The following is a 23,855-nucleotide window of genomic DNA, read 5'->3' as shown; positions in this document are numbered from 1 at the left end:
CTTGAAAAAGAAGATCGGGCGGAACAGACGGACCTGGAGAAGGCCGTTGCCGATGCCAAGGATGCTCGCTCTACGATGAGGGCTATGAAGGAGGAGCTGCGTCAGGCCGGAGAGATCGCGGCTGGAAAGCCCTTTATGCTGCGGAGGAAGTTCTGTGATCCTAAACATGCTCCGTTGGACCGGATGTGGAGTACGGCGGACACCTATCTGGATTTGGCAGCGAGTGCTGCGGATGCGGCCGAACACTTCCGAGATCAAGAAGATCGCGAAGTGGAAAAGCTCTTTTGGTCGCAGTTCCACAATCCGGAGCGTCCGCTGTCATTAGCCGATCGTTTGGCCGAATGGGCCGAGCTAAATAGGTTGTCCGGACTCGCCATGAAGTATGTCATGAGTCATCTGTGGCCAGAGAGGCCAGAGCCGAAAAGTTATTTCAACTTGGTGCAGCAGTTCCTTGGTGCGGCGCCGCATATCAATGCGATGAAGAGGTCAGCGTGCATAGAGGGTAGGCGGATGGCTCTTGCCCGTGTCAAGACATACTGGGCGGAAATGGAGGCCACCGCTTTTGCATCCCCAGACTCGGATGGAAGCCGAGTACCTGCCGAGCACTATTTTTAGGAAGTTCTGCAAGGCGCCCGTTTAATAGAGACGCGGTGCTCGAAGGACACTATATTCGAATAGCATTATTGTAAAACAATATTTTGATAAATTATAGAAGCTTTTTATACTTGTGCCTGCAAGTATTATAATACCTCCTGTGCGGCCGTTTAACATATATGTATATATAATCTGAAAGATGGCAATCGTCGACTTCAGCCCCCACGCACATAATGCGGGGGTGTTCGCAGAAGGCGCATTTTCACACTTGATCCAACGTCTTGGTCCTACAAAGGAGGTGATAGCGCAGCGAACTAGGCAATCGGACTATGATGCTTTATCACTTTCACTTAGCCATAGGAGTTTGACAGTGAGGCTACTTATATAGCCCCTGGTGGCGCCTGCGCTTGCCCGAACTCGGGGCGCGTATGTGCCTGGCCGGGAAGCGGCCCTTCGTTAATGCGGAGGAATCCTAAAGATTCCGGTAAGTCATCGAGTGGTTGACCAGTCTCACGCTATATCATGACAGTCAGTTTTCGGCTTTCTCTACTAAGGTGCTCGCCTGGCCGAACCGAGGCACAATCACAGTAGTTCTCCTGGTGCCGCCTTAGCCGATAGAGCAGAACTTAAGGAAGCAAAACATAGGAGCCGGGCAAACCCAACATTTGACCAAAGACATGATTCAGAGCTGATGCATATAAGGCCAAACTCGCGACGCTGAACACTCCCTAAGGTATTCGGTCTTTATGAGGGCGGGCGGGATACGCCCTTAGTAATAAGCCCCTGGTGTCCAGGTACGCGCAAAAACTCTGACGTGGCCACATGCCAAAACGCCAGCCTCCTCCTTGGTTATACCAAGAAACCAGGGGATGTGTATCAACAAGAGACAGTAAAAAAGGTTTACGCAGGGTCTTAATCTGAAAAGAATCCTTGGAACGGGTCCCTGCTGCACGTCTGCGCCTGTGTCTCCGTTGTACCGTATCCTGGACGGGCGTAGCACGGTATTCATCTGTAAAAGAGAGGAACTTAGTTAAAGAAAGATCATGCCGAACATGAGTTATACTAAATAAACGAAGTATAAATCGAAATGGGTAAAATTGAGCTTTATTGTCTCTTGTTTTATATGCGCGGAGCCCCTAGTACAGGGGCATACGACTATTAAGCCTTTATCAACTGTATGTTTATGCCGGACTCGTCTAGCCGTGTCCGTGGTCTTGACGACCTGTTTAGGTGCTTTGGCTGGTGAAGCCGCTTTATTGTGGGGCTGTCAAGGTAGCCGCACTGTCTTCCGCGCGGGGGGAACACTCAATGTTTTCCCTTTAATGAGATGATGCCTCGTGGACCGGGCATCTTAAGCGTGAGAGATGCATAATGCGGTATTGCGTTAAAGCGGGCGAAAGCTTCGCGTCCCAGCAGTGCTTGATAGCTACTTGAGAATGGGGCGATGTGGAAAGTTAGCTGTTCACGGCGGAAGTTATCGGGGGAGCCGAACATAACTTCTAACTGGAGAGAACCCATGCAACGGGCATCCGGGCCTGGCGTTACCCCTTGAAAGGAGGTTTTGCTATGGATAATTTTTGTTGGGTCTATCCCCATGTTGCGGATTGTGTCCTGGTATAACAGGTTTAGACCACTGCCGCCATCCATCAGGACGTTTGTAAAGTGGAGTCCGCCGATTATTGGATCTAATACCAAGGCAGTCCAGCCTGCGTTCCGGATACTTCTAGAGTAATCCTGATGGTCGAAGGTGATCGGTTTTAACAACCATTGGCGAGACTCCTTTGGGATAGGCCGTATGGCGCGTATTTCTGTTGGCGCCATTCTGTTCGTCACGTGAAGTAAGTTTACTATTTTGACTTCTTGTGGGAAATCCTTTTGTTTCCTGGTGCTCTGCTTGTGGGGTTCATCGTCGTCCTCACTTGGTGTGTCGAGCCCCTTGTGTTCGGCGTTGAGTTTGCCGGATTGCTTGAAAACCCAACAATCTCTGTGGGTATGGTTCGCAGGCTTCCCGGGAGTACTGTGTATTTGACATATCTTGTCCAAGATTTTGTTTAAGTTGGATAGCTCATCCCTATTATCCTTGAGGGGCGGCTTTCTCTGATTCTACCGCGAGCTTTTGAATCCGGCGTTGACCACCGTGCTCTTTGGGCTGTTTCTCTTATTCCGGCACTGGTCCTTGTTGCGTCGGGGTTTTCCGTTTCCATCCCTAACTTCGGATGTACTTGGGTCGCTGGTGCTACATCTTGCCAACCGGCTGTCCTCTCCTGCGCAAAAGCGGGTCATGAGGCTTGTTAATGCGGCCATTGTTCTTGGCTTTTCTTGGCCGAGGTGTCTGGCGAGCCATTCGTCTCGAACGTTATGCTTAAAAGCTGCTAGGGCTTCGGCGTCCGGACAGTCGACTATCTGATTCTTTTTAGTAAGAAATTTGTTCCAGAATTTCCGGGCTGACTCTCCGGGCTATTGAGTTATGTGACTAAGATCGTCTGCATCCGGAGGGTGGACATAGGTCCCTTGAAAATTTGCCCGAAAAGTATCCTCAAGCTCTTCCCAACTTCCAATGGTGTTTTCGGGAAGGCTTTTGAGCCAATGCCGGGCTGGCCCTTTAAGCTTGAGGGGTAAGTATTTTATGGCGTGGAGGTCATCTCCTCTGGCCATGTGTATGTGGAGGATATAATCCTCGATCCAGACCCCTGGGTCTGTTGTTCCGTCGTACGCCTCTATATTTACGGGCTTGAATCCCGCTGGAAATTCATGGTCCAGCACCTCATCGGTGAAACATAGGGGGTGTGCGGCACCCCTGTATTTGGGTGTGCCGTGATGTTCGGATATTTGTTGTGTTGCATTGCTTACTAGAGCTTGCTTTCTTGGCCCGTAGATAGATCTGGCTGGGCCATCTTTTGATGCGGATCCTTTGGTGGATCGCGTGCCGGCTTGTGTGCGTCGCCGCTTGCCGCTCCATGCTGGCCATGCGGTCATCTATCCGACCGGGTGGCTTTCCTATTTTTTGACTGTGGGGGCTCTAAGGCCTCCTCGTCAAATTTAGGCAATAGTTTTCGCTTTGGATAGCTTTTTGTGCGGCGACTGCCGCCATATTTGTCTGCGGTGTTGCGTACTTTGCTCCATCTGATTCTGGGTGCATCTTCCGCAGTTTTGAGCTTCTGCTTCTGCTTTTTTAGGCTACGCGCAGTAACGACGAGCCCTTCGTGGAGGTTCTTCTGCTCCATGAGCTTATCCGGCGTAAGGTCGTCCGGACTATTGTTTTCGCCGGGGACGGGGTGTTCGGTTTGTTTATCCAAGTTGACCTGTTCGGACGGTTGCTCGAAGGCATGTTCGTCATCCGCCGGCTCGTCCTCCTCTATGGCTGGGTCTGTATGGCTGCTGTCTCTGTCGAGGCGGGGCTTGGAGCGGCGCTTACGTCACCGCTTTGATTGCTTTTCGAGTGAACGATCCCTCGTTGCATCCCTCTGTCCCTCGTCGTCGCTTCCTTTGGGTGTGTCCACCATATATACATCATGAGATGAGGTGGTTGTCCAGTGCCTTATAGGCGTTGGTTCATGTTCATCTCCTACATCGTCGTCCATACCGTCGATGTCTTCGGAGTCGAAGTCGAGCACGTCATTTAAATTATCGACAGTGGCTACGAAGTGGGTGGTGGGCGGGCTTTGAATTTCTTCATCATCCGCATCCCAACCTTGTTGACCATAGTCCGGCCAGGGCTCTCCTGATAAAGAGAGAGACTTTAGTGAATTCAAAATATCGCCGAAGGGCGAGTGCTGAAAGATGTCTGCGGTGGTGAACTCCATGATCGGCGCCCAATCGGGTTCGATCGGTAGGGGCGCGGAGGGCTCGGAGTCTGGAGAGGAGTCTGGCTCCTTGGAGTCACGGGCTTCACAGAGAATAGGGCTGGTGTTCGGCTCGATCGCCTTAGAGATTGCAGCCCCCGAGGCGGTGTCCAACCACCCATCCTCGATTGGCGCAGTTGGCTCCGAATTAAGGGTCGGAGCTGATGCGGGTGCGGCCTCCAGGGCACTGTTCGACAGCAGAGCTAGATTATGCCCATCGTGACAGTGCGGCGCGCTCGGCTGCGGCTCGAATCCGTCGAAGATCAAGTCTCCGCGGAGGTCCGCTGTGTAGTTTAAACTTCCAAATCTGACCTGACAGCCAGGGGCGTAGCTTTCGATCTGCTCCAGATGGCCAAGCGAATTGGCCCGCAGTGCAAAGCCGCCAAATACGAAGATCTGTCCGGGGAGAAAAGTCTCACCCTGGGTCGCATCGTCGTTGATGATCGGAGGAGCCATCGGGCCTAAAAGTGACGACACAGAGGAACTCTCAATGAAAGCACCAATGTCGGTGTCAAAACCGGCGGATCTCGGGTAGGGGGTCCCAAACTGTGCGTCTAGGCGGATGGTAACAGGAGGCAGGGGACACAATGTTTTACCCAGGTTTGGGCCCTCTTGATGGAGGTAAAACCCTACGTCCTGCTTGATTAATATTGATGATATGGGTAGTACAAGAGTAGATCTACCACGAGATCAAGGAGGCTAAACCCTAGAAGCTAGCCTATGGTATGATTGTTGTTCGTCCTACGGACTAAAAACCCTCCGGTTTATATAGACACTGGAGAGGGCTAGAGTTACACAGAGTCGGTTACAATGGTAGGAGATCTACATATCCGTATCGCCAAGCTTGCCTTCCACGCCAAGGAAAGTCCCTTCCGGACATGGAACGAAGTCTTCAATCTTTTATCTTCATAATCCAGGAGTCCGGCCGAAGGCATAGTCCGGCTATCCGGACACCCCCTAATCCACGACTCCCTCAAGTGACCTCGATCGATGTCGGCAACAACAGCGTCCTAGGATGTTGTTACCCTTGTTGGAAGCGTCGTCGTTGAGCCCATTCACCTCCTTGGTAGTTGGATCTCGAGTTCTTCGGGTGAAAATCCAAACTTTTGGTTTTGGCTGAAGTGGGCGACGACGTCTTACCCGTCTCTACCCCCTTGGGGGCATCGCCTTAGATGTTCGGTCTTCTGTCTTGCTCGGTGGTTTGTGTTGTCTTACGGTTTTGCCTTTTGCTAGGCGGGTGTGCGACCTCGGGGCCGGTGTGGAAGACGAATCAGCGGCTCCGGAGAGTGCCTTTGTGTTGTAGGTGCCAATTATGGTCTCTTGGGTGGCAGAGTCATCGACTCGTCTGGTACGTGGCTTTGGGGCCGGTGTGTGTGAGCGTTGTTAGGTTTGTATGCCGGAGCGGTGGCTCCGGGTCATGTTGCAGGGTGTCGATTCTGGTTGCTCGGGTGACGGAATCGTCGGCTCGGTGGGGGTGTAGCCTGGGGGCTGGTGTGTCTGCCATAGTTGTATATGTTATCAACCATATTTTCTTGTTAACTAGTCATTTTTCTTCTTTTAATGAAAAGTCAGAGCTCCTGCTGGTTCCTTTAAGAAAATAGAACCATTTCCTCTATAAGAGAATGGTTTTTCCAACAAAAAAAAGAGAAAGATAGAATGGTTTCCATTACTTTGAAAACTGAATTCTTATGTTAAACTCTAGCTATTGATTTCATGATGCATCTAACAATATTGATTTCATATTATGAATCTCGATTTTTTTTTCTATAAACTTGGTCAAAGTTAACAAAGTTTGACTTTAACCAAATTTTATATGCAGACTAAAAAGAAACGAAGGGAGTAACTTATAGATGTCTTCAAAATCTACACGCATCCGTCATGCCATGCTAGTAGTGGCAGTCCGAAAGCAGCAGGGACTATCTTCTAGGAGTAGTTCCAACTTCCAACACAACCCACACAGAGCTTGCAGCACGAAAGGCACAATGCCCGGGCCAGTGGGGATTGTAGGGATAGAAATTATATACGTGCTGCAAACGTGAAACGGGAAAAAATTCACTCGCGCAAAAATAACTGTCCCAAACATCCGCATCTCGACTTGGTCGAATTTGAATTTGAAATTTTCGCTCTTTAAGGCCCTGTTCGGGATCCCTTCACGGAGCCGACTCTGTGAAGTTGTAGAGCTTAATTTCAACTGCTCCTTTAAAATTAGTTAGAGACTGATCTGTTCCGGGAGCGCGGTCTAGGAGTAGAGAGGAGGCGAACGCGGCCTAAAAAACTAAGAGCATCTTCAACAGACGCCCTACGGAGCCACGTGCAAAAAAAATTTTACAGCGCCAAAATAGCGTTTTAGCGTGCCGAATAACTGGACATCTCCAGCAGACGCCCAAAAATATACTGCACAGCTACATCTCCAACAGACACCCAAAATTAATCTCTCGCGTGCACACGAGGAGGCTGGCGGGCGGGCGCGCGCATGCGTGGGATGTTCGGCGCGCTGGAGCTCACGCCCCAAATATACGGCTTCGGTCCAGTTTTTTTGTGCGCGCTGAACACTTTTTACAACGTGCTTTATTATACAGCGTCCGCTAGAGTATTATTTCTAGCTCTGTGCATGTTAAACTTATGATTTTTTAGGCGCGAGACTGATATTGGACGCCTGTTGAACATGCTCTAAACTAGAAAACCACCGGCGCAAATCGTCCAAGCACAAAAATCGACCAACCAGACCCTTCCCTCCGCCGCACCGCATCCAAATCGAATCGAGGCCAGACCGCACCGCACCAGCGAGGCAGAGCAAACACAACCCTCCCCTCCTCCGCCTTTCTCTCCCCCATTCGCGTCGCGTCTCCACCCCACCCGGCCTCCCCTCTCCTCCTCCACCTCCCCCGTGTCGCGAGAAACCCTCGTCCCTTCCTCTCCTCCCTCGTCCCTCCTCCCATGGCGGAGTCGCCCGAGAACGCCGCCGCGGCGCCCGCGCCCGCGCCACCCGCCGCTCCCGCCCCGGCCCCGGCGCCGGCAACGAAGCCGTCCCCGCCCACCAGGTCCGGGATCCCGCCGCGGTACGACCTCGACGCCAAGTGGGACGCCTGCCTCGACCTCTCCATCCGCCGCGTCGCCTACTCCTCCCTCGCCGGCGCCTTCGGGGGCCTCATCCTCTTCCGTAAGCTCCCCAATCCCCCACCTCTCCATTCCCGTGGCTGCATCGCGAGATCTGTTCGCCGCGTGCCACGCTTGCCCGTGTTTATCTGTTGATCTAGGGTTGCGCGAAAATAATGCTCGTGCTCCATCTCGATTGGCCTAATCTGATGCGGGATTCCCCAGCTACCTAGGTAGGGCGCGCTCCTCCGGCCGGAAACATTTGGGGACGGGACTAATGCGCATCACCTGCTTTAGGGCGCTATAGATTGATTGATTTCTCTGCGATTGGAGCGCCAAATTTGACCAGAGTTGAATTTCTCTAGTCAGATTTGCGTCAAAGGCTGTGAGATTCCGATGAGCATAAGCGAAGATGTGCTTATGTTTCGTTTGCTGTATGTTTGTATTCTGTAGTGTAGAGGGCAGAGTCTGATTTCAATCGATTCGTCAATCAGTGTAGGAAGAGCAAGACGTCCTTGAATTGCTGGCTAGGCTATGTGATGGTTTTGATTGGTAGCCAGGGAAGCTGTTTGTGATTTTAGTTGCTGTGAGCGATGCTTTCCTTGTGGAGCTATCATCATTTCCCTGTGGCTGGTAATTTAGAGAAATAATGGTCTAACTGGGATTCTGGTCTGTGGAGGACTTGAATACTGAACGGCCCTTCAAAATTACAGCGTGTTTCCTGTTAGTGCCCAATCATATTCTGTCCTAGACAGTTATACCACTTAGGCCATAGATCTGCACGATGCTCATTTTTAGACTAAAATGTAAGATGTTTTTTATATGATCGATGGTGAGCTGCCGGACCTAGTGATTCCTGAGTTTGGTCTTGATGCTGTTCATTCCAAGTGTTAAGCATGAATTGATAGGGCTGTGGTATGGTTTTTATTGATCTTTGCTAGTGTGAATTTGTGAAATGTTGGTTTTGTTTAAATCATCATCAAACTCGCTACCTTAGTTCTGTTCTAGCAGTGACGCAAACTGCTTACACCATATAGGCTGCAGTATGCAGAGTCCTAAGTCAGTTTCATTCTTGAGCTTTAGGGGCTTGTCCATTGATGTCTATGTGATGCTTGTTATCAGCTAATCTCAAACTGTTTCCCTGTATCCTATTCTGCTGAATAACTTGGAGTCCTTTTATTTGTATCCAGAATGAGTTTGATTTCAAAAGTTCTATAACAATGCAACTTGTTACTGTGTATCTGATGTTGGCTAGGGAACTATTGAAAAAGTTCTTTGGCTATGTGAATTGTCTGTTTTCCACCTGATAATCCATAATTATGAGTTTGCCTAGCAAGTATTCATGCATTTTTCTTGAATGTTCTCAAATTTGATAATCTTATTTACTTGTAAATTATTCAGAGTTGGCACATGCCGAAAGAAATACTCCCTCTATTCCAAAATATAGTGCGCCCGCGTTTCCCGAGGTCCAACTTTGACCATAAATTTAACCAACGAGACCAACTGCGGCGGGAGAAAAAAATAATATAATTGAAAACTTCTTTCGAATACGAATTCACTGATATAATTTTTGCTCCCGCCGCAATCGGTCTTGGTAGTTAAATTTACGGTCAAAGTTGAAGCACGTGGATAGAGGAAGCACTACATTGTGGAATGGAGGGAGTACTTTGAGAAGAACTCAAATTTACACTTCGTGAAGTAACCGTCACTAAATCTATGGTCTAATGCATGGTTGACTTGTGTTATTTTATACAGGTAGCCCAACAACCCGCTGGGCATCAGTTGCCCTTGGAGCTGGCGTGGGGATAGGGGCTGCGTTCACTGAATGCTCATACATATTCAATGGTTCTCCTCCAAAGTGGTCGGCCAAAGCTTCGACTGTTCCTGCTCATTCTGAAGTAACTGCTTTCTCACTTTGTCCATATCGTACTGTTAGTTTGTTGGTTAAAATTTATGGTCAGTATGTCTATATGGTTGATACCAAATTGCCAAATATGCTGTTCATTTTTTTTCTCGTTGTAAATATATCATCATTATGATAGTTTACGCTAGGGTTACCAGATCAGTATGTTTTTGAAACATAGTGGATAGTCTGCCAAGTACATACATCTTCTTGTTTATGGCTTCAACACTTTGCTACTAAACTTAAGGCACATAGCAGGTTCATATGTTGAAAACATTGTAGGAAGGATGTATATTCTAATATAAATCAATTAGTTAGTGTATATTAAGTGGACGTCACTTATTTATGGACAGTTTCCTAACCTTCCAACTGTTGGCAATTGCAAACATATTTTCATGCCAGCACTGATTTAAACATAAGCTCCAAGTGCAGTCTGGTTGAGAGTAATGTATCAACTTCCATGCTTGTCTGGTCTATTAGCTTTTGCTGAGTCGGTGCTTGCATTTCTTTTCTATCAATAAACTTATCAAAAACTCGTTGAGATGCTCCTATGTTCTCTTGTTTATGGGTTAGTTTATTTTCATCTGCACATGGGTAAGAAAGGTTATTGCTATCCTTATGTGGCACCACTGCTTTTCAATATAGCTGTTAATGGTTCTCATGATGTTTGGATATTGCTGTAGTGGATTGATCTGTTCCTTGTGAAATGAAACAGTACATGCTTATATCGATGTTGGTCTCTCCTTTTTTTCACCAGGGGGGAGACAATTAAAACACTGTCGGGCGGGATGAGTAGCCCAATCTTGGCGGAGTTTTGGAGTGCTTGCTGATTGAACTTAGCTGTTTCGTGTCTGATGATATCGCCACTCGTCATAGTATGTCCTGAAAGTTAGCATGTGCCCCCTCTCGTGAATTTTCTTCACACATTACGCGGAAACCATTCCTGACTGAGGTCTGATGATATGACCCTATGGCTCCGTAAGTTCGGTCTGTCCTGAGGTTTTATGTCTGGCAATAAATTTTTGGTCATGTGAACTTGTTGTGTAATGCTCTGGCGCTGTTACTGTACGTTATACTACTTGCCATCTTGGTGGTTTGATTGTACCAACGCCTGTTTGATTTGAGTAGGTCGATTTGGGTTGGCCTTTTGCTTGCACGCCTGCCTTTTTAGAAAAGGCGGACAATGTCTTCCAAATTTCCCATGGATAGGTCGGCAGGCTGGACACTGGTGTTGCTTGTCCGCGCATAATTTCCTAGGACTTTTTGGCAGCGAATTCCTATGACAATGAAACGAAAACATGCGATGTTATACGTGTGCTTTGTGCTTTAATATACAGTCTGGTGAAAGGAAAGTGGTACGGCAGTACAGAGGCGCAGGCGCACGATCCACATGGCTGGCGATGTGGACGGTTCTTTCAACCTGGCGTGATTTTCGTGAGAGAACCAAATTCAAGTTGGTGAAGATCATGATTTAGGCTGGCACGGTATTGGGGTCGTTTGCTGGATTTCCTTGATTTGATCGCTACTTAACAGGCGTGTGCTCAAAGGATACACACAGGGTTTTGCAAGCAAAAAGGGGAATTCATTGTCACTTTTTCCTATCGTGTAAAAAAAGTCTTTACACGATAGCAATAGAGGTTGGGGTACACTTGATACGGATTTCTTGCAGTGAATTCTAATGTCAGGTTGGGTTAATTCCCACATGAAAGATGAAACGGATGGTGGGAGGGAAGATTGCTGCGGACGAAAGCACGCGACAATGTACATGTGCTCCGTGTTTTATTTAGTACAGTCTGATGAAAGCAAAGTGCGTACACTACATCCAGATCAACATGGCAGGCGATGTCGACGCTTCATTCGCCGCCCCGACGAGCCACCCATGGCAGCATCGATCAGCCACCTTCCAAGCAGCCGCACCCGCACCCCACCCACCGGCGACTGCACCAAGTTGGTCCACCAACCTCCCACCCAGCACCAACGACGGACGGAGAGATGATCATTGATTAGCGCAACGCAACAAGCTAGCTAGATCGTGTCCGATGGGCTCTGCCGCCGGCGCCGATGCGCCGGTGCACCTTCACGGCGACCTGGAGGTGTGGATCGCGGAGGCCAGGCGGCTCCCCAACATGGACATCACGTCGGAGCGCATGCGGAGTTGCTTCACCGCCTGCGTTAGCGGCGAGGGCGGGTCCAGGAGCGGCGGCAGCGCCGGCAGCCGGAGCAAGAAGAAGAAGAAGAAGAAGCGGCTCATCACCAGCGCCAGCTACGCCTACGTGTCCGTGTGCCTGGCGGGCGCCACGGTGGCGCAGACCCGGGTGATCCCCAACTCCGGCGCGCCCCGGTGGGACGAGCGCTTCCGCGTCGAGGTCGCCCACGCCGCCGCCACCCTCGACCTCCACGTCAAGGACAACCACGTCTTCGGCGCGCGCCTCATCGGCGTCGCCTCCGTCCCCGCCCGCCGCCTCGCCGCCGGAGCTCTAGTCCACGGCTGGTTCCCCGTCGTCCACGCCCACGGTCACCACCACCACCACCACGGCAGCAGCCCGGCCGCCGAGCTGCGCTTCTGCCTGCGCTACACCCCGGTGGCCCAGCAGCACGGCGGCAGCAGCCCGCTGTGCGCCGCCGTGCCTAACGCCTACTTCCCGCTCCGCCGGGGCGGCCGCGTCACGCTCTACCAGGACGCCCACGTCGCCGACGGGCAGCTCCCTGGGATTGAGCTTGATGGCGGCGGGACGTATGAGCACGGCCGGTGCTGGGAGGACATCTCCCGCGCCATCGTCGACGCGCACCACCTCGTCTACGTCGTCGGCTGGTCCATCCACCACCCCATCCGCCTCGTCAGGGAGCCCGCCGCCGGCACCGGCACCACCATGAAGACGCTCGGGGAGCTCCTCAAAGGCAAGGTCCACGAGGGCGTCCGCGTGGTCATGCTCATCTGGGACGACAAGACGTCCCACGACAGGTTCCTCCTCAAAACGGTACGCTCCTCTGCTTCTATCTGCTCTTCATCATTCAGTTCAGCAAGCCATTATTTTCTCTGTTTCTTCGACACCGCGCATCCATGGAGAAATGTGCTTCCATGAGTAGATTGAAAGTGAAGAATGGTCTGACGGAAATAAAATCTAGGCTGGATGCAGGACGGCGTGATGCACACCCACGACGAGCAGACCAGAAAGTTCTTCAGGCACTCGGGCGTCCACTGCGTGTTGGTTCCTCGCTACGGCAGCAACAAGCTCAGCATCTTCAAGCAGCACGTGAGTGAGGATCTCTATCTAATGTGCTGCTAAAATCAAATTGATTTGCTACTGGATTCACAATGATTCATATATAAGTAATTGACTTGCCTGTGATTTTCTCTCCAGGTTGTGGGGACTCTGTTTACGCACCATCAGAAATGCGTGATTGTCGATTCGCAGGCCGCGGGAAACAACCGCAAGATCACCGCATTTCTCGGCGGTCTGGACCTGTGTGATGGCAGATATGATACGCCTGAGCATAGGCTTTTCAAAGACCTTGACACTGTTTTTCATCAGGATTTTCATAATCCTACCTTCCCTGTAAGTTCCTCTTCCCCTGGTTCATATTTCTTACTTCTGGTCCTTATCCAAAAAACAACGGTGAATTTGTTTCAGTAGAATGTATCAGCAGCCACATTCGACAGTGTGAACTGATATTCTCTCTTAAAATGAAGCATCTATTTTTTTCTTATGATTTGCAGGTTAATTCTTATGGACCAAGGCAGCCATGGCATGATTTGCACTGCAAAATCGAGGGTCCTGCCGCCTATGACATACTGACAAACTTCGAACAACGATGGCGGAAAGCCACGAAATGGAGGGTCAACCTTAAAAAGGTTGTCATTTGGCATTACGACACATTGATCAAGATTAAACGGATGCCCTGGATTGTTTCACCTTCTACCGATGAGGCGGATGCGCGTGTTTGTCACGAACAGGACACGGAAAACTGGCATGTACAGGTATATATGACTATAACTTTTATTATCCAAATACACAAACAAACTTATAGAAATGTCAGAGATGGTATCTTTTCTTACTTACTTTGGTGATCTAGGTTTTCAGGTCAATTGACTCAGGATCTGTCAAGGGGTTTCCTAAACTTGTCCAAGAGGCACAGTCACAGGTCAGGTTAAAAAACGAATCCTTTCCATGCACAATGATATACCATGAAAAATGTGTCCATTTACACACCTTTTTCGATAACCTCGTATGTTTTCCCATTTCTTCTTCAGAATCTAGTTTGTGCCAAGAATCTAAAAATTGACAGGAGCATACACAGTGCATACGTGAAAGCCATCAGGTCTGCACAACACTTCATATACATCGAGAACCAGTACTTCATTGGGTCTTCATTCTGCTGGCATTCACACAAAAATACAGGTACACAAATAAATTAAAATCACAACCCGTTCTTGATTTGATCGCAACGATGCTAAATTACTCATTTCCCCCTTCAGTTTTGAACTTAATGCTTCACTGTCTGTGTTATTAATCTTCTTACGATTGTAATGTTTAGGTGCAGACAATTTAATACCCGTCGAGCTGGCCTTGAAGATTGCGAGCAAGATCAAAGCGAAGCAGCGATTTGCGGTCTACATTGTTATCCCAATGTGGCCTGAAGGCATCCCAACCACAGCAGCAGTGCAGCAAATCCTCTTTTGGCAGGTTTGCTCCCAACCAAAGTCTATAGGTATCCCTTTTTTTTTTTCGAGCATCATCTGTAGGTATTCTTGTGACGATTAACTCACAAAACCGACAAAATCATGGACCGAAAGCAAGAGAACATATCCCTGCAATTCCTCAGAAGAAAAAAGAGAACATCTCATTGCATACCATGTGGCAAATGTTTGAAAACACCAAGATTTATAGTCGAAGTTTCATCTGGTTTTTTGGATGGAGAATTTTCAACATTTGAAAATAAGAATTATGTATTAATCTACTCACAATATTTTATTATATTGAAGTCAATTCATTAAAATGAGACACTAGCACACCTTCAGATTCTAATATGGTAGGCATGACTCTGTTTAACCACTACAAGAATTATGAAACAAAGGGAGTAATTACTACTCCTATTAAAGTACATTAAAAATAATAAAGAGATGTAACCGATTCGTCTCAGTGGTCCTATATAAGGTGTGAGAGTACATAATACAAGGAGTATAGAATCATTTCCTTATATACGAATGATGATGATAATGATGATTTTTTGAAGGGGCAAACCATGTCTATGATGTACAAGATCATAGCGGACGCTCTCGAGAGCCAGGGTCTCCTCGACTCCCATCCTCAAGACTATCTGAACTTCTACTGCCTTGGGAGGCGCGAGCTCGCCGCCTCTCCGGAGGAGAGCTTATGCAACGACAACTCTGCTCTGGTACTGCACATCATCCATCCACCCTCCTCTCTGATTCCATTAATCACATGCATGGTGAATGTTGTATTGGAATTGGGTGACAATTGAGGACATGGTTGTTGGTGCAAACTCACAGGGCATGGCGCAGAAGCACCGGAGGTTCATGATCTACGTGCACTCCAAAGGGATGGTGGTGGACGACGAGTACGTGGTGATCGGGTCGGCCAACATCAACCAGAGGTCCATGGAAGGGTCCAGGGACACGGAGATCGCCATGGGCGCGTACCAGCCGCACCACACCTCGGCCGGAGACCACGGCGCTCCTCCTCGCGGACAGGTGTACGGGTACAGGATGTCGCTGTGGGCGGAGCACCTGGGCGGCAGGGCGGAGGAGTGGTTCCGGCGGCCGGAGTCGGAGGAGTGCGTGCGGCGGGTGAACGCGGCGGCGGAGGAGAACTGGCGGGCGTACGTGTCGCCGGACGAGACGACGAGGGGGCACCTGATGCGGTACCCCGTGAAGGTGGACAGGGACGGCGGCGTTGGGCCGCTGCCGGGCCACGAGTGCTTCCCGGACGTCGGCGGCAAGGTCCTCGGCGGGCAGTCATCGCTGCCCGATGCTCTCACCACGTAATTAAGCTAACCGATTGTCAGGATCCAAAGAACACTAACGAGACAGCACTCACTCAAAAGAAAAAAAGAAAAGAAAAACTGTAATAACATAGTACTCCCTCCGTTTCAAATTACTCGTCGCAAAAATGGATGTATCTAGAACTAGAATACATCTAGATACATCCATATCTACGACAAGTAATTCGAAACGGAGGGAGTAGATGGCTATTTTTTGGGGTGAAATTTTGTGGTTTGCTTATTTTTGTTACTACTACATGATGCCCGCCGCGTACTTGCGTTGCTAGGGGATTGGTTGCAATATGTTTTGATGAGATTTAATTGTTTGAAACATGAGTATTTGGATAAATAAATATTTGGATGAGTAACACGAGAACTAAAAGAAATATTTTGAGTACATGATTTATTGGATCTATTAATTATTGAGATGGTCCCATGTATCTTTTATGTCATGGTGGGTATTTTTCATGCATATGCTGAGATGCCGTGTGTGCATGTTAGAGAAATTTACACAAACCACCAGTTTTTGTGGTCGAATTTGTTCAAAATACAACTGTTGTTGTTGCATAAAGCATCACACATTGGTGCAATCCTTTGCAGTTGGCCAAAATCCAGCATAGCCTACCCTGCAATCCGCTGTTGTTCATGGAGAACACGTGCAATAGCCGCCCTACTTGCCCTATGGGGAGCTTCGCCCCGTGTTGTTGATTGAATTTGGCCGTTGTTTCATGTTTGATGCGGCCACATGTTACAGTATCATCTAGCGACAAAATTGTGTGCTATACCAAAACAGCGTCGGTCCTAAAATCTGCTATTAGCAAGATATTGTACAATAATTCATATAATGAGCATTCTCAGCACGCTATTGTGTGCTATTAGCGATGCTGTAGCGTCCTATTTTTTCCCGTGATATTACCCTGAAGCTAGCATGTGCTCCTCTCGTGATATTCTTACCTATGGCTGCACATTGCACTCTGCAGGAAATGGCGTCCCACTTCCAACAAAAAAGATGGCGTTTACGGGTTTTTAGTGGAAATGGCGGGCCTTTAGGGCTTAATTTTCTGCCCTGTGCAGCCCAATTGGAGCTAGGGTGGACCCAGCTGGGCTTCCTCACCCGAGCCTGGGCCGGAATTAACAAGGCCTGGGCTTTTTACACCCGTGCGCGCCCATCTCCAGCATAGGGCCCGGATGTGAAGATCGTATCTATCCATCGTTCACGTACTTCAAACAGCGGCATCTCTCCGGTCGGGAGTCCTCCGCCTTCCTTCCACCAGACCCAGGCCTTTCTTGTTCCACAATCCACTCCGGATTCCATCCGCCGCGCCACCGCAGAGTAGAGGATCTCTTCCGACATAGTACGATCGAGGGAACCAGACCTAGAACCTATCAAGGCCAAGGATATGGAGGAAGCTATGGCGTCTCTAACAAAGGCGACCAGAGGTTTCTTGGTTAAACGACATAGAGAATTTCCAATCTCATGTTTGCACCTTAAGCTCTACTTTATCAACACTTTCTTGTGCGAAGTCGGCCTACTCGTAGGCGATGCAATCGACATCGGTCTGTTGAAAGACTTAGATCTCGCCATTCTTGATGAGACATATAATTCGGAATGCAGTAAAGAGTATATGTTGCAGCGAGCACAGGAAATATATGTTCTTTTCACTGCCTACCCTAGTGTGCTCTGCTGCCTCACAAAGCTCTCTCTACAAAATGTAGCCTTTGACAAATTGGACATGCACCATATCATGTTTGATTGCTGCAAGCAACTGAAGCACCTAAGCCTCACTCAGTGTGATATTGGTGATACGTCTCCCTTTAAAATTGATGCACCAAACTCAAAACTATGTGTTCTAGAGCTCACCGAGTGTGGCTTTGTGAAACTTGAGGTAGCATGCCTTCCGAAATTGGAGAAGTGCAATTTAGATACTTGGTTTTTTAACTACTAGCACATATGCCCGTGCGTTGCAACGGGTGGATTTGAACTATGTTTAAAAAATTAGAACTATGTTGAACCACTCATTCTTCGTTATGGAGTACGTAAATGCTAGCTGTAATGAATCCAGATTGCTTGGATGATGAACTGGAACGTAGGAGAAGAGTCTCTAATGTCAAAAAGGATTCATCAACATGGTTCTTCGAGAAGCGACTCATGGGACATGATAGCTCTTGCCGGAGGATGACAGTGTGATGTTCCTCCACCACTACGTTGACAACTCACCCGGTGGCAAGCCAAACTCTTCATAGGTAGCAAGTCGGCTTGCTAATTTTACGGGCACTGCCGTCGTAGCTGAACGAGACCATATGAAGGAGGGGTTTGGACATGGGCACACGAAGAGGGGTTAATATTATAGTAGGTGCAATTGCAGAAACAATTTAATCCATGCATATAAGATTTATGAACCCGGAAGATATTTACTACACCAAAAACATTGCATTGTCTGAAAATAGTTTGTACGCCTAAAGAAATGGCACTTTCGTTTTGAGACCTAAGGAAGACACATCTCCGTTGTCTGGCCACTTGAGTATGCAGCCAGCCCACCCTTGTTCGAACCTCGGCTCTAGCGCATGGTGCTCATGGAGTTTTCTTCTATTAAAAAAAGCCAACACGAGGACACCCAATTAAAATTACAGCAAATGTTTAATCCCACAAGTTAGGGCACGTCCTCATCTGGGACCTTCATACAACTACACCACATGCAGGCTTCTACCATTTAATTACTTTACATCTACACATGATATGCATCTAGCCTAATTTATGGGTGTATTTGTCAAGTTAACAAATCATAGACTTGTCTTTGTAATGGAATCAATTTTGTCGACTGTAGCAAAGAAACAAATTATGTATCAACAGGAAGCAGACTTATAAGTTTAGATTGAAGCAAATTTCAATTGCAGCAGAAATAAAATCTGTTTCCAACAGATGGAAGCAGCACCCCCTATACGGCTAAGGGGGTGTTTGTTTCCAGGGGCTTTTTGTTGACACATAATTTGTTTCTTGGTGAGTGAACCCACGTAATTAGCGGTTTCTATTTTGGAAGCGTGAGGTGGGTGGGAAGCAGCACCCCCTATACGGCTAAGGGGGTGTTTGTTTCCAGGGGCTTTTTTGTGTAGGGACTAGAAAAAGTCCCTTTTAGAGACTTTTTTTTACCAAACGGGAGGGACTTTTTAGGGACTAAACTAGGCATTTGGGACTAAATGAAGAAGACTCTCAAGGAGAGTCTTTTTTGAGACTTTTTGGGACTTTTCCAACAATGCCCCTCCATGCATCCATTGACCCGCCACCCCATGGTGTTGTTTGATTGTTATTATTCTATATACTAGGGGCAACATGGTCATTTAATAACCTCTAGAAAGGGACTAGGGACTTTTTAGTCTCTGGAAACACAAACAGGGATGGAATTTTTATGGACTAGGGACTTTTTAGTTGGGACTAGAAAAAGTCCTAAGACTTATGAACCAAACAGAGCCTAAGCTAAATCCAATCATCCCTGACTGCACTACTATAATAGCCTCTTTATTAACTCCCACAAATTATTCCAATTAAATTTAATACCCATGCATGGCCACAAGTTATACGCCCATAATTCCCCGTTTAATGTCATGCTCATGCACCTCGAGCCCTTCTCTGTATTCACTTTTTGTTCGTTGATTCCTGAGCTCGCTTATTGCCAGGTAACTCAAGACCGTATTTAAATTGGTAGAAATTGTTGTAAATAGCCCAGGTGGGACTATTAAACTGTGGAAACTTATGATGAAAAAGAAACTGTGAAAAGTTGTGCGTTCGCTGTTCAGGATACTTTTACGGAAAGCTCTCTATTGTAATCACATGCAGGTGCTTAGCCCAGTTGGTGCCTGCAGTTTCAGCTGTAGATGAGATTGTGAGTTCAATTCCTCATTTAGCTGCAGGAACCAATTCCTCAGAAGGCTTGCCTGCCTCATGGCCCATAAGTGGGCTGGAACCAATGCTTCGCTGAAGCAATTTCACGGGCCCAGGCGCAAAACTAGCACCCCCGGGAAGCCCAGCCATGTTGAGACTTCTGGCCCAGCTGACCTATGAAACGATTTTTAACGGGCTGCGTGGATTTTCTTATAAATAGTACCATCTTGTTTATATATCTTAAATACAAAATCATCTAAGCGGGACGAAACTAAGAATATTACCTTGCTTTAATAGTAGGTATAGATATAGATATGCCATTGGCCTTTGGTTTTGCCCCGTCTCTTGGAGAATTAGAACTCGCATATGGTGCAATATGCTCTAAAGATCAACTTAAATTAAGTGAGCTTATACATGGAACCACAGGCGTACATACTCTCACATTGGATTTCGAAGGAGAAAATGTAAGTTGTAGTTTATTTTTGCGAAGTGGTCATATTTTTGTTTGCATTCATTAGTTATCACAGCTATCAAAGTTCATAGCTAGATGTGTTTATTCATGATATTGATTAAGCATAGCTTAAATATGTTTGATACCTTCATTTTTGTGCTTGGAAATTATCCACTCTTGATTGTTTTCTTCTGACCAGCTTTGGATGCAACCTGAAATGAAGCAACTATGCACAGCTTTCAACAAGCTAAGGAAGTTGTTTGTGCGTGGTATTTTTGTTGAATTTGACATTTTATGGACGATGGCCTTTCTTGCAGCGGCACCATCTATCGAGATATTACATATTGAGGTAACGTAGTTGTAAATTATGTTGCCTTTTGTTTGGTTCTCCACATATAGAGGCTTCTATTCTTGACAAATTTAGGTGAAAGCTGTTAAACATTATCCAACTACATGTGTATCCATTTTTCATCCAAATAGGTATGGGAACATGTATGCGATATGGATGAAGTGAGTGAGGATTGCAGACGACGGAACAACTTTGAAAGAAGGACTCCTCAGTGGGAGATGGACTTTGACCACACCAAGAATTGGATTTTGAAAGAGCTAGTATTCGTTGGCTTTAGGTCACTAGAACAACAATTTACACTCATAAGATCGGTGCTCCAGCGATCTCCCAACTTGTGTAAGATAGTTCTAAAAGGAGACGAGGAATGTAACTTATGCGCTGCTCATGGTGCGCCGCCTTCAAAATTTCCCAAGAAGGATGAACAAGAAATGGTCATGAGGCGAATTAGAGATGGCATATTCTCGCCCCAAATAATTTTTGATGAAAATTCTGAAAGGAGGCGAGGAATGTGACTCATGGTGCGCTGCCTGTGAAACTCCATGAGAAGGATAAGGAAGAAATGGTCATCAGCCCCAAATGAGACATGACGTATTCTTGCTTATATAATATACTACGCTTATATCTTAGGCCAAATACTGTTTGGTGCGTAAGATGTAGGAAACAGTTTGTATGAAAAAAACATACTCCCTCCGTCCCATAATATAAGAACATTTTTAACACTACACTACTTCGGTTCTATGTTTTATTAGACCATCACTATTGCTAATATTTTTCGGCAAAAAGGGGCCGTTAGAGGAGTTAGAGATATGCCTGTTGTCACTGCAAAAAATATGTTCCTTGGGCATGATTGACAAAAAAGATTGAAAATATCATAACCATGCGTGCAGCAGAGTACAGAACAATAATAATGGCACAAATGCAACAAAAAAAAATTGTCGACGGAGAAAAGAAAAAAAAAAGCGTCGACAGCAGGATTCGAACCTGCGCAGGCAAAGCCCAACAGATTTCGAGTCTGTCTCCTTAACCACTCGGACATATCGACTTTTGATGCCTATTTTGGAAACTAGTTTTATTTATTACATGACTTACATCCACACTGGGCAGAAACCAAGATGCCCAAATCCAGACAGATGGTGCAGTTCGGCAGCTAAACAATAGAGCAAATCAACAGGAAATTATTTTTCTGTACACACATTTAATTCCTGGCTACTACCAATTTTTTTTAGGGGTAAAAAAAAGGCAATAAGACTCTTACACTGAATCTGGTGTGGACATTCTTACACTGAATATTCGTGTACACATTCCTACACTGAATTTTGTGCACACATTCTTCCACTAGTCACTACCAGTTCCAGGGATTGAATTGTGAATTTGTGATACCCTCAAACAGTCAAACTAAAATGAAGGTGCTGCAACAGTCTAAATAAACTAAACGGGGCGCACGGGGAAGTCCTCTTCGTAGCAGAATCTGCATCTAACGAGGAAACTCCGATGAAGATACCATCTCTTGCTCTGAATCTTCTCTAGACATTCTTACACTGAATTTATGGACACACTCTTCTACTATCCGCTGCTTACTAGTTACAGGGACTGAATTTGGTATACCCTCAAGCTAAAATCAAGGTACTGCAACAATCTAGATGAACAAAACAGGGCGCAAGGGGAAGTCATCTTCACAACAAAATCTACCGTCTAGCGAGGAAATTCGGATGAACATACCATCTCTCGCTCCATGGAGTAACACCTCGTGAAAGCCTGCGATGGCGGATTAGCAACAACAAAACGAACCTCAACGTTCTTCAGCATGGCCACAAAAGTAGATCTGGACTTCATTGCAGTTGACAACAATGGCTTGGTGTCGCCGTGCCTTTGCAACTCTTGTTTGTGTGTTCTAGCAGGCAGCCTCCTAGCTCGCAACAGCTACAGCCTTAGAGCATCTCCAATAGAAAATGCAAATTTGAAGATGTAAAACAGGAAATGTAAAATTTTACATCTTCAAAAAGTACATTTTACATCTCCAAAAAAAGGCAACTCCAACAGAACGATAAATGGTCACGAGGTGTTAATATGTAACGATGATTAATGTTGATATGTAACGGCGCAGCAAATCGGGCAAACCACTTCTAGTTCCACCCTAAGCCTGAACTTATACCACTTGGACCAGGTCACACACATTTTCGTGCATCCATGCTTATTTAGTTGGTATTGTCTGTCAGATACATCAACACGATCACGCTGCCAATAAATTTTATTGGGTCTATGAAATAAATTTGAAACTAGACTAGACGCAAACTAAAATCACTTGATCTTTATAATCTTATTGTGTTACTAATTAATTTTATTGGGATTACTCAAATTAATCCCAAAGGTTTTGAAATTAATTTTCGCATATGAGAGGAGGAAACAAAATCCATAATGACCTATGTGGATTTTCTGTCTTTGGAAGTATTTTTATTGGATGATCCATGTCCAATTTGATTTACTTGTAAAGTTTCAGGTTTTTCAGTGACCATTTGCTCTTTCTTTTGACTTAAATTTATTTCTGCATTTATTTAACTTTTGAGGTAGATTTCTGCATTTCTTTTAATTTTTAGAAACACCTGTAATTTTATTCATACTCGTAACAATTATAGGTACACTGATCTGGACCGAAAATAAAAAAAATCCATAGTAACTCTTATGATTAAGAATTACAATGAAATCTCTTAAAAACACCTTCTTCGCGGTATCAATCTCTGCTCGAAGAGCATTTCTTTTAATTGGAAAAGCAATTCCAGCCGGGCTTGGCCGAATTCCCTGGCTCAATATCTCTCTTCCCAGGCCCACAAAGCAAGTCCTCTCTCTTCAATTTAGTTTCTTTTCCACCTGGGCCTTGGGCCATTGCAATCACGTCGCTGGCCATGCAACGCCTTCTTCTTCCGTACAGAAATGGCAGCCTCGCGTGATTGCCTCCGGTTGCCAATTTCAACCGCAGTGCTACTGCTATCTCCTCCGTCCCAGACTCCCACTTCCCATCCCCTCCCGAAACCCTCACCTCCACCGATCGACCATGCCGCCGCCGCCGCCGCCGCCAGTACTATCGCTGCCGGACGAGCTCATCGAAGAGGTCTTCTTCCGCCTCCCGCCAGACGAGCCCGAGCACCTCGCGCGCGCCTCCCTCGCCTGCAAGCTCTGGCTCGGCCTCCTCACCGGGCCTAGCTTCCGCGGCCGGTACCGCGACTTCCATGGAGCGCCCCCCATGCTGGGCTTCGTTTATTCCTGGCCACCGTTCTCCCGCCAACGGTCGGAGGACCTCCTCATCCCACAGTTCTTCCCCACCACAAAATTCAGCGGGCGCATTCCGGACGACGGCTGGCCGGACTTGGAGGACTCCGAGTGCGGCGTGTTGGACTGCCGGCATGGCCGCGTTCTCCTTGGGGACTATGGCGAGCCCATGCCGCTCATCGTTTGGGACCCCATGACAGGCTGCCGGACCAAGCTGGGAGCGCCCAAAGGATGCAATATGCCCTTGGACACCGACTTCGGCGGAGCCGCCGTGCTCTGTGCCGTGGCAGGATGTGACCACCGCGCGTGCCATCAGGGCCCCTTCCGGGTTGTCTTCTTCGGCATGAGCACGGATGATGATGATCGTTGTACTGTACACGCGCGGGTGTCCTCGCTGGACACGGGTGAGTGGGGCGAGCCATGCCCTGGTCTTGATCTTGGCCTTGATACAGGCATCACGCCAGTGCCCCCTGTCT

At 47.4% G+C, this 23,855-nt stretch overlaps 2 protein-coding genes and 1 non-coding gene across 4 annotated transcripts; 2 read left to right on the top strand and 1 right to left on the bottom strand.

The window, feature by feature from the left end:
- Positions 1–7,237: 7,237 nt before the first annotated feature.
- Positions 7,238–10,539, top strand: LOC125553192 (protein SPIRAL1-like 1). The gene is made up of 3 exons (XM_048716987.1): positions 7,238–7,596; positions 9,288–9,430; positions 10,193–10,539. Exons 1-3 carry the CDS (start codon positions 7,374–7,376, stop codon positions 10,205–10,207), a joined length of 381 nt encoding a protein of 126 aa, XP_048572944.1. The 5' UTR covers positions 7,238–7,373; the 3' UTR covers positions 10,208–10,539.
- Positions 10,540–10,673: 134 nt separating this feature from the next.
- Positions 10,674–15,837, top strand: LOC125553191 (phospholipase D delta-like). Of its 2 annotated transcripts, none has more exons than XM_048716986.1 (9): positions 10,674–12,413; positions 12,573–12,689; positions 12,798–12,992; positions 13,154–13,414; positions 13,510–13,578; positions 13,688–13,835; positions 13,972–14,120; positions 14,671–14,832; positions 14,948–15,837. In XM_048716986.1, exons 1-9 carry the CDS (start codon positions 11,475–11,477, stop codon positions 15,440–15,442), a joined length of 2,535 nt encoding a protein of 844 aa, XP_048572943.1. In that variant the 5' UTR covers positions 10,674–11,474; the 3' UTR covers positions 15,443–15,837. The 2 variants fall into 2 exon arrangements, with proteins under 2 accessions (XP_048572943.1, XP_048572942.1); XM_048716985.1 differs by having other exon boundaries at positions 13,972–14,145.
- A 5,238-nt stretch (positions 15,838–21,075) lies between these two features.
- Positions 21,076–21,157, bottom strand: TRNAS-CGA. The gene has a single exon. It is a non-coding gene; the product is annotated as a tRNA-Ser (tRNA).
- Positions 21,158–23,855: the final 2,698 nt, after the last annotated feature.

This window comes from Triticum urartu, chromosome 4 (assembly GCF_003073215.2).
Source record: "Triticum urartu cultivar G1812 chromosome 4, Tu2.1, whole genome shotgun sequence".
Lineage (NCBI taxonomy): Eukaryota > Viridiplantae > Streptophyta > Magnoliopsida > Poales > Poaceae > Triticum > Triticum urartu.
Note: the sequence above shows the minus strand (reverse complement) of the source record. Positions and strands in the feature narration are given on the sequence as shown.

What these genes read in the sequence shown, in the direction of transcription:
- LOC125553192 (XM_048716987.1), top strand. Translation starts at nt 7,374, where the DNA reads ATGGCGGAGTCGCCCGAGAACGCCGCCGCGGCGCCCGCGCCCGCGCCA. An exon ending in CGGGGGCCTCATCCTCTTCC is followed by an intron (nt 7,597 to 9,287) that starts GTAAGCTCCCCA and finishes TATTTTATACAG; the next exon opens with GTAGCCCAACAACCCGCTGG.
- LOC125553191 (XM_048716985.1), top strand. Translation starts at nt 11,475, where the DNA reads ATGGGCTCTGCCGCCGGCGCCGATGCGCCGGTGCACCTTCACGGCGAC. An exon ending in CGGAAAACTGGCATGTACAG is followed by an intron (nt 13,415 to 13,509) that starts GTATATATGACT and finishes TTGGTGATCTAG; the next exon opens with GTTTTCAGGTCAATTGACTC. An exon ending in CTCCCAACCAAAGTCTATAG is followed by an intron (nt 14,146 to 14,670) that starts GTATCCCTTTTT and finishes GATTTTTTGAAG; the next exon opens with GGGCAAACCATGTCTATGAT.